Source organism: Grampus griseus, assembly GCF_964374135.1.
Source record: "Grampus griseus genome assembly, chromosome: 3".
In the NCBI taxonomy this organism is placed as follows: domain Eukaryota; kingdom Metazoa; phylum Chordata; class Mammalia; order Artiodactyla; family Delphinidae; genus Grampus; species Grampus griseus.
In genome coordinates, this window is record NC_139019.1 from 28336455 (window position 1) to 28349766 (window position 13312).

Below are 13312 nucleotides of genomic sequence, written 5' to 3' on the forward strand. Positions count from 1 at the left end.
TATCTACTTTACATTTGGTAGTGTGTATATGTCAGTGCCACTCTCTCTCTCCATCCCAGCTTATTTTATGCATCTTAAAACATCGTTTTGAGATGAGGTCCATAGGCTGTACGCTGCCAGCTAGCGGCCCTCCTCACAACTGGGCAGCAGGTTATTTCTTGAAGGGAGAGCCAACTGAGCACCTCCACGGCCGCCACAATCTAACTTTTCTACTTCTGACTTTTAAAAGACACATACAAAGAGTGTTAATGAAATCACACACTATCATATTGTCCTCACCAAGACACGGTTTAATTCATTGTATCGAGTCCATCCTGTTGCTTTATCCTCTTAAGAATGTAGGACGGTATATGCAGAATCAATTTGAAATGTAGAGCAGATTACTTCAAAGGCCCCTTTTTGCTCCAGCATTCAGTTTCTTAGTCTGCTATGTATTTCACATGTGTTTGGAGCCCTTAACTTACAGAACTGAGAAATATTAAGAAATATTCCTGGCAGAGAACAATGTTAATATAACTGAACAGTTGTTACACTGTATACTTTAAAAGCCATCCATCATGGCTTAGAAGTAATTTTTGTTGCTTAGAATTACCCTCATGCTCCCTCCCAACCCCCTGGTTCATTCCAAGCTGACCAGACTCTTTGTCAAGAACACTCATAAAGCTGTGGTTTAGACACCAGACATGATTAGTAAGCATTTCTATGAAGAAATGTCATTTTGTATCCTTCCAAATTAAGATTAAAGTTTTCGGGCTTCCCTGGTGGCGCAGTGGTTGAGAGTCCCCCTGCCGATGCAGGGGACACGGGTTCGTGCCCCGGTCCGGGAAGATCCCGCATGCCGCGGAGCGGCTGGGCCCATGAGCCATGGCCGCTGAGCCTGTGCGTCCGGAGCCTGTGCTCCGCAACGGGAGAGGTCACAACATTGACAGGCCCGCGTACCACAAAAAAAAAAAAAAAGATTAAAATTTTCATCCTTGCATTAAATGGCTTGAGAAAATTTTTAAGTAACAGTAGAAATTTGGATCAGTGCTATTCAGAGTGTGGTCTCTAAACTGTTGCCAATCTAAAATAACTAAGGAGTTTAGAGCAGAAAGTCATCCAGCCAAGCACACTGTTTTGCCCACCTGACAATTTTGTTTCCATAGGAAGACTTTCTGGATGAAGGAAGCAGTACATTGAGTGACATTCTGGAGGACGTTTCTTGTCTTGTCTCAATGAGAACTTTGAGTAGCACAGCTTTAAAGGTTATTTCAGCACGATAATCAGTAGAATCTCAAATAGTTCTGGTTTACCAACAGTGTTTACTGTGGGATTCAGAGAAGGCTGTTTCATGGTGGGTGGTCAGAGAATGTTTTAAGGAAGAGGCAGAGTTTGCCATGAGTCTTGAAGGATGCCTAAGAGTTATCTAGCCAAAGAGATGCTACGAGGGCAGTCGTACGGATGAAGAATTAAAGAAGCAGCCTTGTGTTGAGAATATAGAGGATGTGATGGAAGCGCTGAATCTGATGAAAATGGGATACTAGAGAAAAACATCAGGAGTTATAAACCTGAAAAAAAGTAGATTGGAGCCAGATCCTATTGGCCTTAATCCAGATGAAGGAATTTGGAGGTTATTTTTAGAGGGAGAGCAATTAAAGCACTTGAACCAAAGGAATGACCCTATCAAAGTATGTTTTAGGAAGATTAGTCTGACAGTGTTGTTGGTACAGGCTACATTTTCACTAGAGGAGAGAGAGAGAGATTTGTTAGGAAGCCATTTGTAGAGTTACCAAGTATGGTGATGAAGTTTGAACTAGAGTGATGGATGTGGGAATAAGAAGTGAACCAGATTCCAGAGATCTATCTGAAAGGATTCACAGAATGGGATGTATTAGGCATGGGAGGAACAAAAAACAACCAAGGTGTGGCACTTGATTAAGTGAACGGAAAATGTGTGACCGAATCCATCAGTTTTCAGATGTGCTTATTTGTATCCAGGCACCTAGTATATGTGTTAGGGGAACGCCAGTAAGGAAACCCCAGTACCTGAGAATTGCTATTCATCTATCCAGCTGCAGGGGGCTTTCAGTCATAGTCTGGACCAGGAAGAAGAACTGGATTGGGTAGAAAGTGAGTTTGTAAGAGGTCAGAGAAATAACAGTTTAATTTTTAAAATATTATTTTAAATTGCCTGTCTCTTTTCCAAGGCGCTGATAGCTTATTGGATATAAGTTCTGAAGCTGACCAACAAGATCTTCTGGTCCTACTGCAGGCAAAAGTTGCTTCTCTTACCTTACACAATAAGGAATTACAAGATAAATTACAGGTAGGTAAATAGATTGCCAACACAGTCTGTTCTGTAGGGTTCAAGCTATTGGGTTTTTCAGGGTTAGTCAGGTGATATTTTGTTTTAGACATTGACCTTAGTTTCTTCTTTTTAAAATTCGCCTTAAGCATTTTATAGTTTCAAATTATTTGTTTCTTGAGAGAGTTTATTCATTAACTATTTTTGCAAATTGGTAAATTATATATGATTATATACATAGTATGATATATATGACAATATATATACATATATGTGCACACACATATATGATTAGTCAGTTATTCACTTAGTAAAGTTGATCACTTAGCACATTTAAGAACTTGATAAGAAGTAGCTGTACTGACCCCATTGTCCCTCTTGGCAACTACAATAATATGAGAAACAAAGGAAAAATTTGAGTCAGAGGCTCTTCAGCCAAAACAAATCTCACATTTTTAAAGTGGCACACATAATCTGTCCTGAGAGAGCACAGAAGAAGCTTAGAGTCATTAGTCCGACTCCCGCGTCCCGGACCGTATTTTTTCACAGGGCAAGAGGACGCGTGCAGAGCCATCCTGCTGCTCTCCCACGTGTAAGGTTTGGAATCACTCTCTCATTGCCGTTGCTTGCTCATCTAACCCCACCTTTGGTGCTATTTCATTCTTGCCTTTTCTTTCCAGGCCAAAACACCCAGGGAGGCAGAAGCAGACCTGAGCTTTGACTTTTACCATTCTGCTGAAACTGACTTGGCCCCATCCCTGGGCAAACCTAGTGAAACCCCTCCTCCAGACTCCAGACCATCTCCATCTGTCTTAACACATTCCTTGAGTAAATCCACTATCGACAGCGATGTCAGAATCCAGCAACTACAGGAGATTCTACACGACTTGCAGAAGAAATTGGAGAGCTCTGAAGCAGAGAGGAAAGAGCTGCAGGCCGAGCTCCAGGCCAGAAGGACAGAGTCGGTGTGCTTAAACAACTCGGAGATTTCAGAGAACGGCTCCGACCTCAGCCAGAAGCTTAAGGAAACTCAGAGTAAGTACGAGGAAGCTATGAAAGAAGTCCTGAGTGTGCAGAAGCAGATGAAACTAGGTCTGGTCTCACCGGAAGGCGCGGATACTGACTCAGGCCTCCGTGAGCTGAGGATCACAGAGGAGGAAATAGACGTGCTAAAGCGGGATCTCCAGAACGCACTGGAAGAAAGTGAACGAAATAAAGAGAGAGTGAGAGAGATGGAGGAAAAGCTTGTAGAGAGGGAGACAGGGGTGGTTATGAAGCTACCTGGGGAAGAGTACGAGGAAATGAAAAGCTCGTATTGCTCGGTGATTGAGAATATGAACAAGGAGAAGGCGTTTTTGTTTGAGAAATACCAAGAGGCCCAAGAAGAAATCATGAAATTAAAAGATACACTGAAAAATCAGATGACCCAGGAGGCGGGCGATGAAGCTGGGGACATGAAAGAGGCCATGAACAGGATGATAGATGAACTCAACAAGCAGGTGAGTGAGCTGTCCCAGCTGTACAAAGAGGCCCAGGCCGAGCTGGAGGATTACAGGAAGAGGAAATCTCTAGAAGACGTCACAGCTGAATATATCCATAAGGCAGAGCACGAGAAGCTGATGCAGGTGACCAGCGTATCCAGAGCGAAGGCTGAAGAGGCCCTGTGTGAAATGAAGTCGCAGTATTCCCAAGTGCTGAGTGAGCTGACCCAGCTCAAACAGCTGGTAGATGCGCAGAAAGAGAACTCTGTCTCCATGACGGAGCATCTGCAAGTGATAACCACGCTGCGGACCACTGCCAGAGAGATGGAGGAGAAGATAGGCAGTCTTAAAGAGCACCTTGCAAGCAAGGAAGGCGAGGTGGCAAAGCTGGAGAAACAACTCCTAGAGGAGAAGGCGGCCGTGACCGACGCGATGGTGCCCAGGTCTGCCTATGAGAAGCTCCAGTCGTCTTTGGAAAGCGAAGTGAGTGTGTTGGCCTCAAAATTAAAGGATTCCGTGAAAGAGAAAGAGAAGGCCCATTCAGAGGTTGCCCAGATTAGAAGCGAGGTCTCACAAATGAAAAGGGAAAGGGAAAACATTCAGACTCTCTTGAAATCCAAAGAGCAAGAAGTAAATGAACTTCTGCAAAAATGCCAGGACGCTCAGGAAGAGCTTGCAGAAATGAAGAGAGATTCTGAAAGCGCTTCAAAACTGGAAGAGGATAAAGACAAGAAGGTTGGTGAGACTGTACTGCTGTTGAATTTCGAGCTAGTACACGCTAGGACTTTCAGCCTTCACTTACTGTAGTTAACATTTTTACCATTTGTAAGCGCTGACCTATTGTGAATGGTCAGCGGCTCCACACATGACTCCCTCTGTCCCCAAAGCCACGTTAAAGATAGTAGGGTGGATATTTATTTAAAAAAAAAAAAACTCATCTTCTACTGCTTCCCTCATACCAAAGCATTTTCACATGTGTGGGACATGTTTTCCCTTTAAAAATTATTTTACAGAAGCCCTGCCAGGTGTCAGGGATCAGAAGTGAACCCACCAACTGAGAAGCATTTGTGACCCATCTTGAACTTCTACTCTGTTGGAATCCAGACAGATTCCTCTGTCATATGAAAACCCAATTACTCCCAGACTTGATATTGCTTCCCTAAACCCCACGAGCTTTCCTCTGAGTCAGTATAAAAACCCTCCCCGGGCCCCATTTTCAAAGGTGTACAGGATAATAAGGCGGGAAGTGTGAGGGGCAGGCGATGTGAGATGGGCTGGGCGGGGAGGAAGGAGGAAAGTAAAGGGAAAAGCGGATGATGCTTCCGTGCCTGGATCTGCTCTGCATTCCCGGTCTCCTGGGTCAGATGTTCTGAATGGCATTCATGAGAGCATTTTTTATCTTTTATTCCTTCATTATAATGAATGTTTCAAAAAGAGCTCCTGAAGCCAAGAGACGGGGTGGAGGTGGGCGACTGTCTTCACTACGAGGCAAGATGCCCGAGATACCAGGGTTTCTAAAACTTATTCCTGACTGCCCACGTCAGCAATATGGAGCAAGACCTAGCTGTCTTCGAATAAGGAATACCTGAAATCCTGTTTCTGATTTATTTTTTCAACCGTCCCCCTTTTAAGGGTGAACGAAGGAAATCCATGTCACAGCTTCTGTTACCTTTTCAGGCCCCAAAACACAGTCTCTCATTCGGGGGGCTCTTGTCTGCATGGAATGGCCTTAGAGGGCTTTGTTTGGTTTGCCTGATTTTATCTGTTTTTATCTGATTTTATGTTTCATTTTATGGCTTTTCTTTTAAAAATAACAGAGGGGTTGCTGCAGTCCCAGAGGCCAGGAGAGGCTATGTCACAGGTTGAAAAATAGGTGGAGTCTTGCTTCTGCTGTCACGTTCTTGCCTACTGACAGAGCTTTCCTTTCTCGCCAGATAAACGAGATGTCGAAGGAAGTCGCCAAGTTGAAGGAGGCCCTGAACAGCCTCTCGCAGCTCTCCTACGCCACGAGCTCGTCCAAGAGGCAGAGCCAGCAGCTGGAGGCGCTGCAGCAGCAGCTGGCTGTGAGTGGACGTGTTTCTGCGGCCTGGCTGGGGGTGTGGGGAGACAGACGGCACACCAGGGGGAGCAGGGAGCCAGCGGGCAGACGCCCAGCCTGAAGGCGAGTTGCGCCTCAGTGAGCAGCTGACTACAAACTTCTGTGATGAAGGCCAGAGAGGGAGCGGATGGATTTCTCAGTCATTGCCTGCAGTGCGATGGGTAACACGTATCAGTGAGAAGGAAGGGAGGAGTCCACAGGACAGTGGGAGGAGGCCTCTTGTTCGCTCTTCCACTCGCTTTTTACCCTTTCTCCATTTTTCTGCCATGGTCGTCACTGTCTCTGGCAGCGGCGAGAGCTGTTTCTTATTAGGGGCCAGGATCTCTGGTAGTTGTATGTCTACATGTCTGAAGCTGCTTCTTGGCCTCTCTCCTGATTTCACCCAGGAAAGCCCTTTCATGTCTGTATTCGTTTCCGATGGCTATTGTAATACAGCGACACAAACTTGGTTTAAAACAACACGAACTTATTACTACAGGTCCCGAGATCCATACGTCCGAAGAAACCAGTTTCACAAAAGTCAAGCCAAGGTGCCAGCAGGGCTGGTTCCTTCTCGAGGCTTTAGGGGAGAATCCATTTCCTTGCCTCTTCCGGCTTCTAGAGTTTGCCTGAATTCTTTGGCTCATGGCCCCTTTCTCCATCCCCAACGCATATCACTCCAGCCTCTGATTCCGTCCTCCCATCTCCTCCTTCCACCTTTGACCTTCTTGCCTCCCTCTTATAGGACCCTGGTGGTTACGTTTTAGATCCACCCAGATAATCAGGATAATCTTCCTTTCTATCTCAAGATCCTTAATCTGCAAGTCCCTTTGGCCTTATAGGTCACACTCCCAGGTTCTACGGATTAGGATGTGGGCATCTTTGGAGGGCTATTAGTCAGTCTATCACAATGTCTGTAAAGTTTTAGTCCTTGAGGGTATGTTACATTTTGCACGTGAAGGTTAGTCTATCCTGGACTGTCTCTAGCTTCCATTTACAAACAGGACCTGGATTTTGTGATTTCTTCAGTACAGACTCAATACTGGTGAATGCAGGTTTCTACAGTCCTTACTCCGGCTGGCCACAAAGTACAAAACCAGCTTTTCTTGTGTCGCCAGCTCTACTAGAGCAGTGGAGGAGTAGTCAGGGAAGGAGAAGTTGCTCTTGACTGTGTTTTGCAGGTCATTTTTCTGATCAAGTGATTATCACAGACTTGTAGATAAAGTACTAATGATTTATACAGTCATTCTTAGTTATTCAATATGCATTTAATGAGCTTTTATGTATCAGTAATATACAAGGTGCTGATGATATAAAAATGAATAAGACACAGTCCCTGCCTTCAGTGTAGTAAGCGTCCATTGATAGGTGCCCAACGTGCTGTGGGCATAGAGAGGCAATGTGCTCACCCAATCTGGGTGAGTCTCTGAAGGCTTCCTGCAGGAGGCGATGGTTGTGCTGAATCTCAAAGAGATGAGTAGGAGGCAGCAGGGACTGGGATGTGGCATTTAGATGGCCCATGGTAGCCATGGCAACCACAGTTCCAGTGGAAGGGTGGAGTATGGATGGCCAAGGCTGGCTGCTGGAGAAGTGACTAAGGAGCTAGGCATCTGCCGGGGCTGAAGAGTCACAGCAGGAGGCAGGGGAAGCCTAAAGCAGGTTTGCTGCAAAGATGGGAGATGGTGGTGAGGGAGTGGGATGCTTTCAACTGAGATCTCAGAGGTAATGACTGAAGCAGGGCTCTGACCATGAGAGCGGGTGGCTGGAAGGAGGGACAGGTCATGAAGCTGAGGTCGAGGGACTGAGAGGCCAGGGTGGTGGGTGGCTCATCCACGTGGATACTGAAGTCAGCCAAGTGATGACAGAAGCAGAACCGGAAAGGAAGACAGTGATCAGAAGACAAAGCTATAAATGATGGAGTGGAGGCAACCAAGAGGTGGGAGGAAACTGCACAGAGAGGGCTACCAAGCGTACCTTCTACTGGCAGGAACTTCAAAGACTGAGGTTTCAAAGGGTTTCCTTGAATAGGAAGGACGTCTCACATCTGACACTGTTGGGGAGGAGGTGAAACTGGCTACTGATAGACTTCAGTAGATTTTTAAAGTGATCCATATGTGATAGTCTAAATTTCCATCATGACGTAGACAGAAAGGCCTCTTCTTAGACGAGTTAAGAGCTGAGTTGAGATCCTTGAAATAGTCACTAGGAGGAATTGGAATTACAGCTCAACAAGGAGAAATAAAATCATTAACAGCTGTGCTGAGGGACCATTTGAGGTTGGTGCCGTCACCCTGTTCACCTCCTTGGTACGCTGACAGCTAAATCATTGAATTCCCCAGGGATTATACACCACTTGGCTATATAGAAGGTGATCGATAACTCTCTTTAAAAGAATAATTTTTTAAATTAATAAATATTTGGTCATTGTATACGATAGAAAAGTTGGAAGATACAGAAAACTCTGGAGAAGCTACTATAAATTAAAACTGCCTATAATCCAACCACTCAGAGACAATAACTTTTTGCATTTGACAAAGTAGATAGTTCCTTGCACTGTTTACTTTGTGCGACTATATCTGTATTCTTTGCCTGAGTATGTATATATATTTTTAAACAAATTCGGGATTATCATATCTACTTTTTACATGAATTTTATTCTAGGGTTGACATACCAAGATGTGAAACAGGTAGTTTTTTTCCTTAAGAATATTGACAAGCATTCCAAACTACACAATCCTCTGAGTCCACAGCAATTCTGAAAGCTTCGTATGCTGGTTGGTGGAAGGAATCACTAGGGTAGCGTTTGGCCGCAGCTTTCTCCTAGTTTTTTTGTTTTTGTTTTTAAAGGTCTCCTAAGCTCTTGAACAATGTCAAATTATCTCTTTCTAGGAGTGCAAGAAACAACACCAGGAAGTGATATCAGTTTACAGAATGCACCTTCTGTACGCTGTGCAGGTATGGTGTCTGGGGATCCTAAAGAGATACCACAGCAGATCTTGCCCAAACGCCCATCATGAAACTAGTAGAGCAGATGAGAATTTGAGAAGACAGCTCTTCATTGGAAAGCTTTCTAGAACACCTTCTGCTTTGCTTTGGATTTTGTGTTGGGAGCCCCGTGCCCTGTTAACCAGGAGCTGCCTCCTTTGTTGGGAGCTTGAAGGAGGGTGTGGGAGCAGCTGCCCATCAGGAGGAGGGGTCTAGGTGTTATTTTCCGGGTTTGATGATATTCTCAGAGCTATCCGTACCATCTCACTACTGCAACTGTTGGTGCTTTGGCTGGCTGGGCTCACATTCGCTACTGAGATGCCAGAAACCCTTTGCTGAGGAGTCTGGTAGGAGACCCAGCCCCCTCATCCTCCGGAGGAAAAAGAGCAGGGTCGTGTCTTTGACTCAGCTCCTCCTAGAAATGTGGGAATGGGTAGGGCCAACATTTCCTTGAAGATCGGGGAGGGTGGGAGGGCAGTGGGAAGCCAAGGGCTCATCCCAGCCAGCCATCTCACTCCCCAGGTGAGGCAGTGCCAGGATTTAGTTTCTGAGTGTTGTTTTCTTTTGTTTTGGTTTACACCTTTTTGATGTTATTTTTCTAACAAGTGCTTTAGCTTTTCAGTGTTCAGCCCCCCCTCTACCTCTGTTGTTTTCTGCATTTTGAAGTTCCTGTGGGGCAACAGCCTCTGCCTTTTATTCACCTCCTTCCTCGCTCCCCCATGGTCCTGCGTGATTTGTGTCCAAGTCATGATATCGTAGGTTATTCTAATGAGTGTCTTTTGTTGGAATTTCCTAGGGCCAGATGGATGAAGACGTCCAAAAAGTACTGAAGCAAATCCTCACCATGTGTAAGAACCAGTCCCAGAAGAAGTAAAGTGGATTCCTTGGCAGGACACTGGCCCCTTGTTGTCCACCTTATGTTAGATCCGGAGTTGCTGGCAACCACTGCCATTGTTCTCATTCGTGGTATCACTGTGACCCTTGTAATAGAGCTTCTTCCCTTTCCAGAGGCTTCTTTCTGAGGATGGGTCCCAGGAGAAGACTGTCCTCCTCAGAACCGCTTAGAAACTTCGAAGCAGCAGAGGCGAAAGATGCTGTCATCCCTTCTGATTCCAGAGCTGGGATCGTCCACGCTGGTGGCAGGCATCCTCCTTGGTACCTGCCCAGCTGAGGGACTTCATCACTGAGTGACACATCGATGCTCCACGCAGCCGTGCTTCCGTTCCTACACTCAGGCTGTGCCGTTCAGCACAGCAGTGTTCTTTTTGCCTTTGGTTTCCTATCCCCCAAACATGACTTAATTTCTAACCAAATTAGTATGGCACTAGTTATGAGCTGCATGCTTTAGACCCTTTATCGTGGTATCTTGTGGATTTAAAAATGCTAATTCCATCTTTTTCTTTCCCATCTGCCTTATATTTCTCACCACCCCGCTTATCAATCTTATAGTTTGATGAGCACTGTTAACTTAGATATGAAGTTTTAAAACAAAAGCAAATTGCCCTTAAAAGTTCTTTTTAAGTAAACCGCTGACATATTGCAAATTTTCTATGCAAACTTGCCTCCTGCTGTTTCTTATGCACGAAGCTCAGGAAATCCAAACATTTGTGTTCAACGAGGGATAGTAAATTGCGTGTTTACAGCCAAAAGAAATGCCTCATCATTTTTAACCTCAATTTTTTAAAAGTGTTTTTTTTCCTCTACAATATTTTTATTGGCTGTTAAAGATGTTTTCATATCTAAATCCCTAAGTAAGTGAAATTTACATTAGACTGTATCAGCAAAATATTTTTTAGGTAATCATGTTTAAGACTTTAAAAAGTATATAACCTTTTCCTCCGGGTTTTCAGCTATAGCAGGAGGTGGTTCTGTATTCCAAACTCAAAATGAGCCGCCACCAACACCCCTAGACTTCCTGCCATCGTGTTCTCAGAGCTGTAGCACGTCTCTGAATATAGTAAATCCTCTTACCCACTGAATATTTCTGAATGCCCCAACTCTACCAGCACCTGTAAATTATCTCTAGAAGGGCTGTTAGTACCAACGAGTTTTTCAACTTTGAAGCAAAAAATCCTGGTAAACATTATGGTGCCTAGCTGAGGTCTTGGGAGAAAACATTCCTGTTCACTTTACTTTCAGGTTAACTTGCTTGCAGCTTCCCTTACAGCCTTGATCTTATTGAGAGATGTAAACTGAATTACGGAAATCTCTAAAGTATAGAACTGAAAGCATAGGCCGGCTCCGACAGGGCCGCCTGGGCTCAGAGGCCACTTGGTAGCACTGTGTTGGATGAGGACCAACGACAGCGAAGCAACACCGGCTTTCGAGCCTGGTGTTACCTTTCTTAAGTTGTTTATAGTTCGGCAATTTCGAACACCCTCCAAAGAAAACTGTGAAAGGACTTTCTGTCACAGCACTTAAGAAAACACAAAACCATCCCCCTCCCAGCTCCACACAGAAATGCTGCAGAGTGTAAAACTTGAGACATTTTGTAGGAAGCCTGACAAAGTGTAGCCTTTTATCTTGTTTCAGGATGCATATTTATTACAAGTACTCTGGTTAAATATTGAAAAGTTACATGCTGTAGTTTAGCATTTTGCCTTTGTAATTTACAGAAAGTATTGCAGAAAATAAACTTTTGTTTCATTTTGCATCTCTGTTGTTGATTTGGGGCACCTTCGCAGGCATGCCTGTACCGCTTCTGAAGTTCAGCTAACTAGCATTTCGGGGCAAAGGTTTTTATACCGTGTTGTGCTCCACCGGTGGCCGTTGTCTGCAGTCTCTCACACAGTGTGTCATATCATTTCGTCCCCTAGCTCCTGGGGTCACCTTGAACTCTACCCCAAGCAACACCCACTTTTGGGCACTTGCATCACAGTTCTTTCATTTAAAATTGCCTCTCAGTTGATCTGTAGTCTTTTTTTTTTTTTAACTATTTAAAAGCTTCCACTAGATTTTTTTTTCTCTTTTTTTTCTTTGCTTTTTTGAAAAAGTAATACATACACGTGGTTTTTCTTACATTATCCTATCACATTACAAGGTTAATTCATTCCTGAAAAAAACTCCTGTAGGGTGAATTCTTCCAGGTTGAAAGCATAATTAAAACACCAGACAAATGAAAATGGGTGCAATTATTTAAATAGCTAACATGGTTCTTCATAACACAGCATAACAAGGCCATCTCCCTTCATTAAGGCCATTTCCCTTGCGAACAATACGATTCTACTGCCTTGCTCTCAGCTCCTGTGGCCAAGGCATACCGTACATACTCAACTGAACCCTTCCTCAAGCCCCACCTCTGGGAAGAAAAAGGACAAAAGATATCAATGAAAATAATGCAAATAGTGTCTGAGGTTATTACTATTTTAAATTATCGAGTGTGCACCCTGAAAGGAGAACTCACCTCAAGAGAGGCCAACCATTCAACTCAGAAGATGATTTCTTTTTTTTTTTTTTTTTGGCCACGCCTCCCAGCATGCGGGATCTTAATTCCCACAGCAGGGATCGAACCTGCGCCCCCTGCAGTGGAAGTGTGGAGTCTTAACCCCTGGGCCACCAGGGAAGTCCCAGAAGATGATTTCTTGGTGACACTCAAGTGAGCACTTAACCTAGATAAATCCAAACCAGACTTCTTAAATGAAAAGAACTGCCTCATATGCCAAAGGCAGGGTCTGAAAAGAAACTGTCATCCTGCAGCAGTGGTTATAGATCACGGGATATAATTGTAGGATAAATGAGATAAACTGAAAATAAATCTCTCTTCCTGATTCTTAGTTTACCACCCCAGAAGCAACAGCTGTTAAGTTTCTTGAATGACCTGACACATTCTATGTCTGTATGTACATGTAGGCATGTATTTTATTTTCCCCTTTAAATATAGAAATTTCTGGACCATATTTTTTCCACTTAAAACATCCTGGAGATTGTTCTTTGTCAGCACACACATCCTTTTTAACTGCTGCATAATGTTTCATAGTACGTGCTTTTTTTTTTTTTTAAACTAACTCCTCATTGATGGGCAGTTAATCTGCTTCCAGTATCTTACAGTCCTAAAAATGATGTGATGACTATGCTATGTAGGCATATGTGTGAGGACCATTTGGATAATTTTCAAATTGCCCATTTTCACACTAGCTTCCATCATGTGATACAGGAATGCAGAGGATAAAAGTAGAATAGCATATGGGTCATCACAGTGAGTGGGCAAGAATGGCCTTTTTCTTCACATTGGTTACAGAAGGGTCATCAACTTGTTTTTCTTACATACACTTTCAGACTGACTCCAAAGCCTTTAACAATTAAACCCACCAATCTTAAGATAAACACACGATATGCCACGTGGGGAAAATGCTCCCAGAACATGTCGATGCACAACCTTTTGCCACGTGGCCTCACTGTGGAATGCTGGGCGCTGACAGCAGTAGAAACACCATCCAGCAAAGATGGGGGTGATGCAAGGTTTAAAAGGCAGACTGCAAGGCAAAG

General features: G+C 44.1%; 1 protein-coding gene across 1 annotated transcript in view; it reads left to right on the forward strand.

Moving 5' to 3' along the window:
* Positions 1-11478, forward strand: part of RAI14 (retinoic acid induced 14) — a 147218-nt gene extending 135740 nt beyond the window's left edge. Inside the window, exons 14-18 of the mRNA XM_082652304.1 lie at positions 2187-2305; positions 2965-4500; positions 5700-5828; positions 8732-8797; positions 9624-11478. Of these exons, the coding sequence (XP_082508430.1) occupies positions 2187-2305; positions 2965-4500; positions 5700-5828; positions 8732-8797; positions 9624-9701 (1928 nt within the window). The 3' untranslated portion in view covers positions 9702-11478. The remainder of the gene's footprint in view (positions 1-2186; positions 2306-2964; positions 4501-5699; positions 5829-8731; positions 8798-9623) is intronic.
* Positions 11479-13312: the final 1834 nt, after the last annotated feature.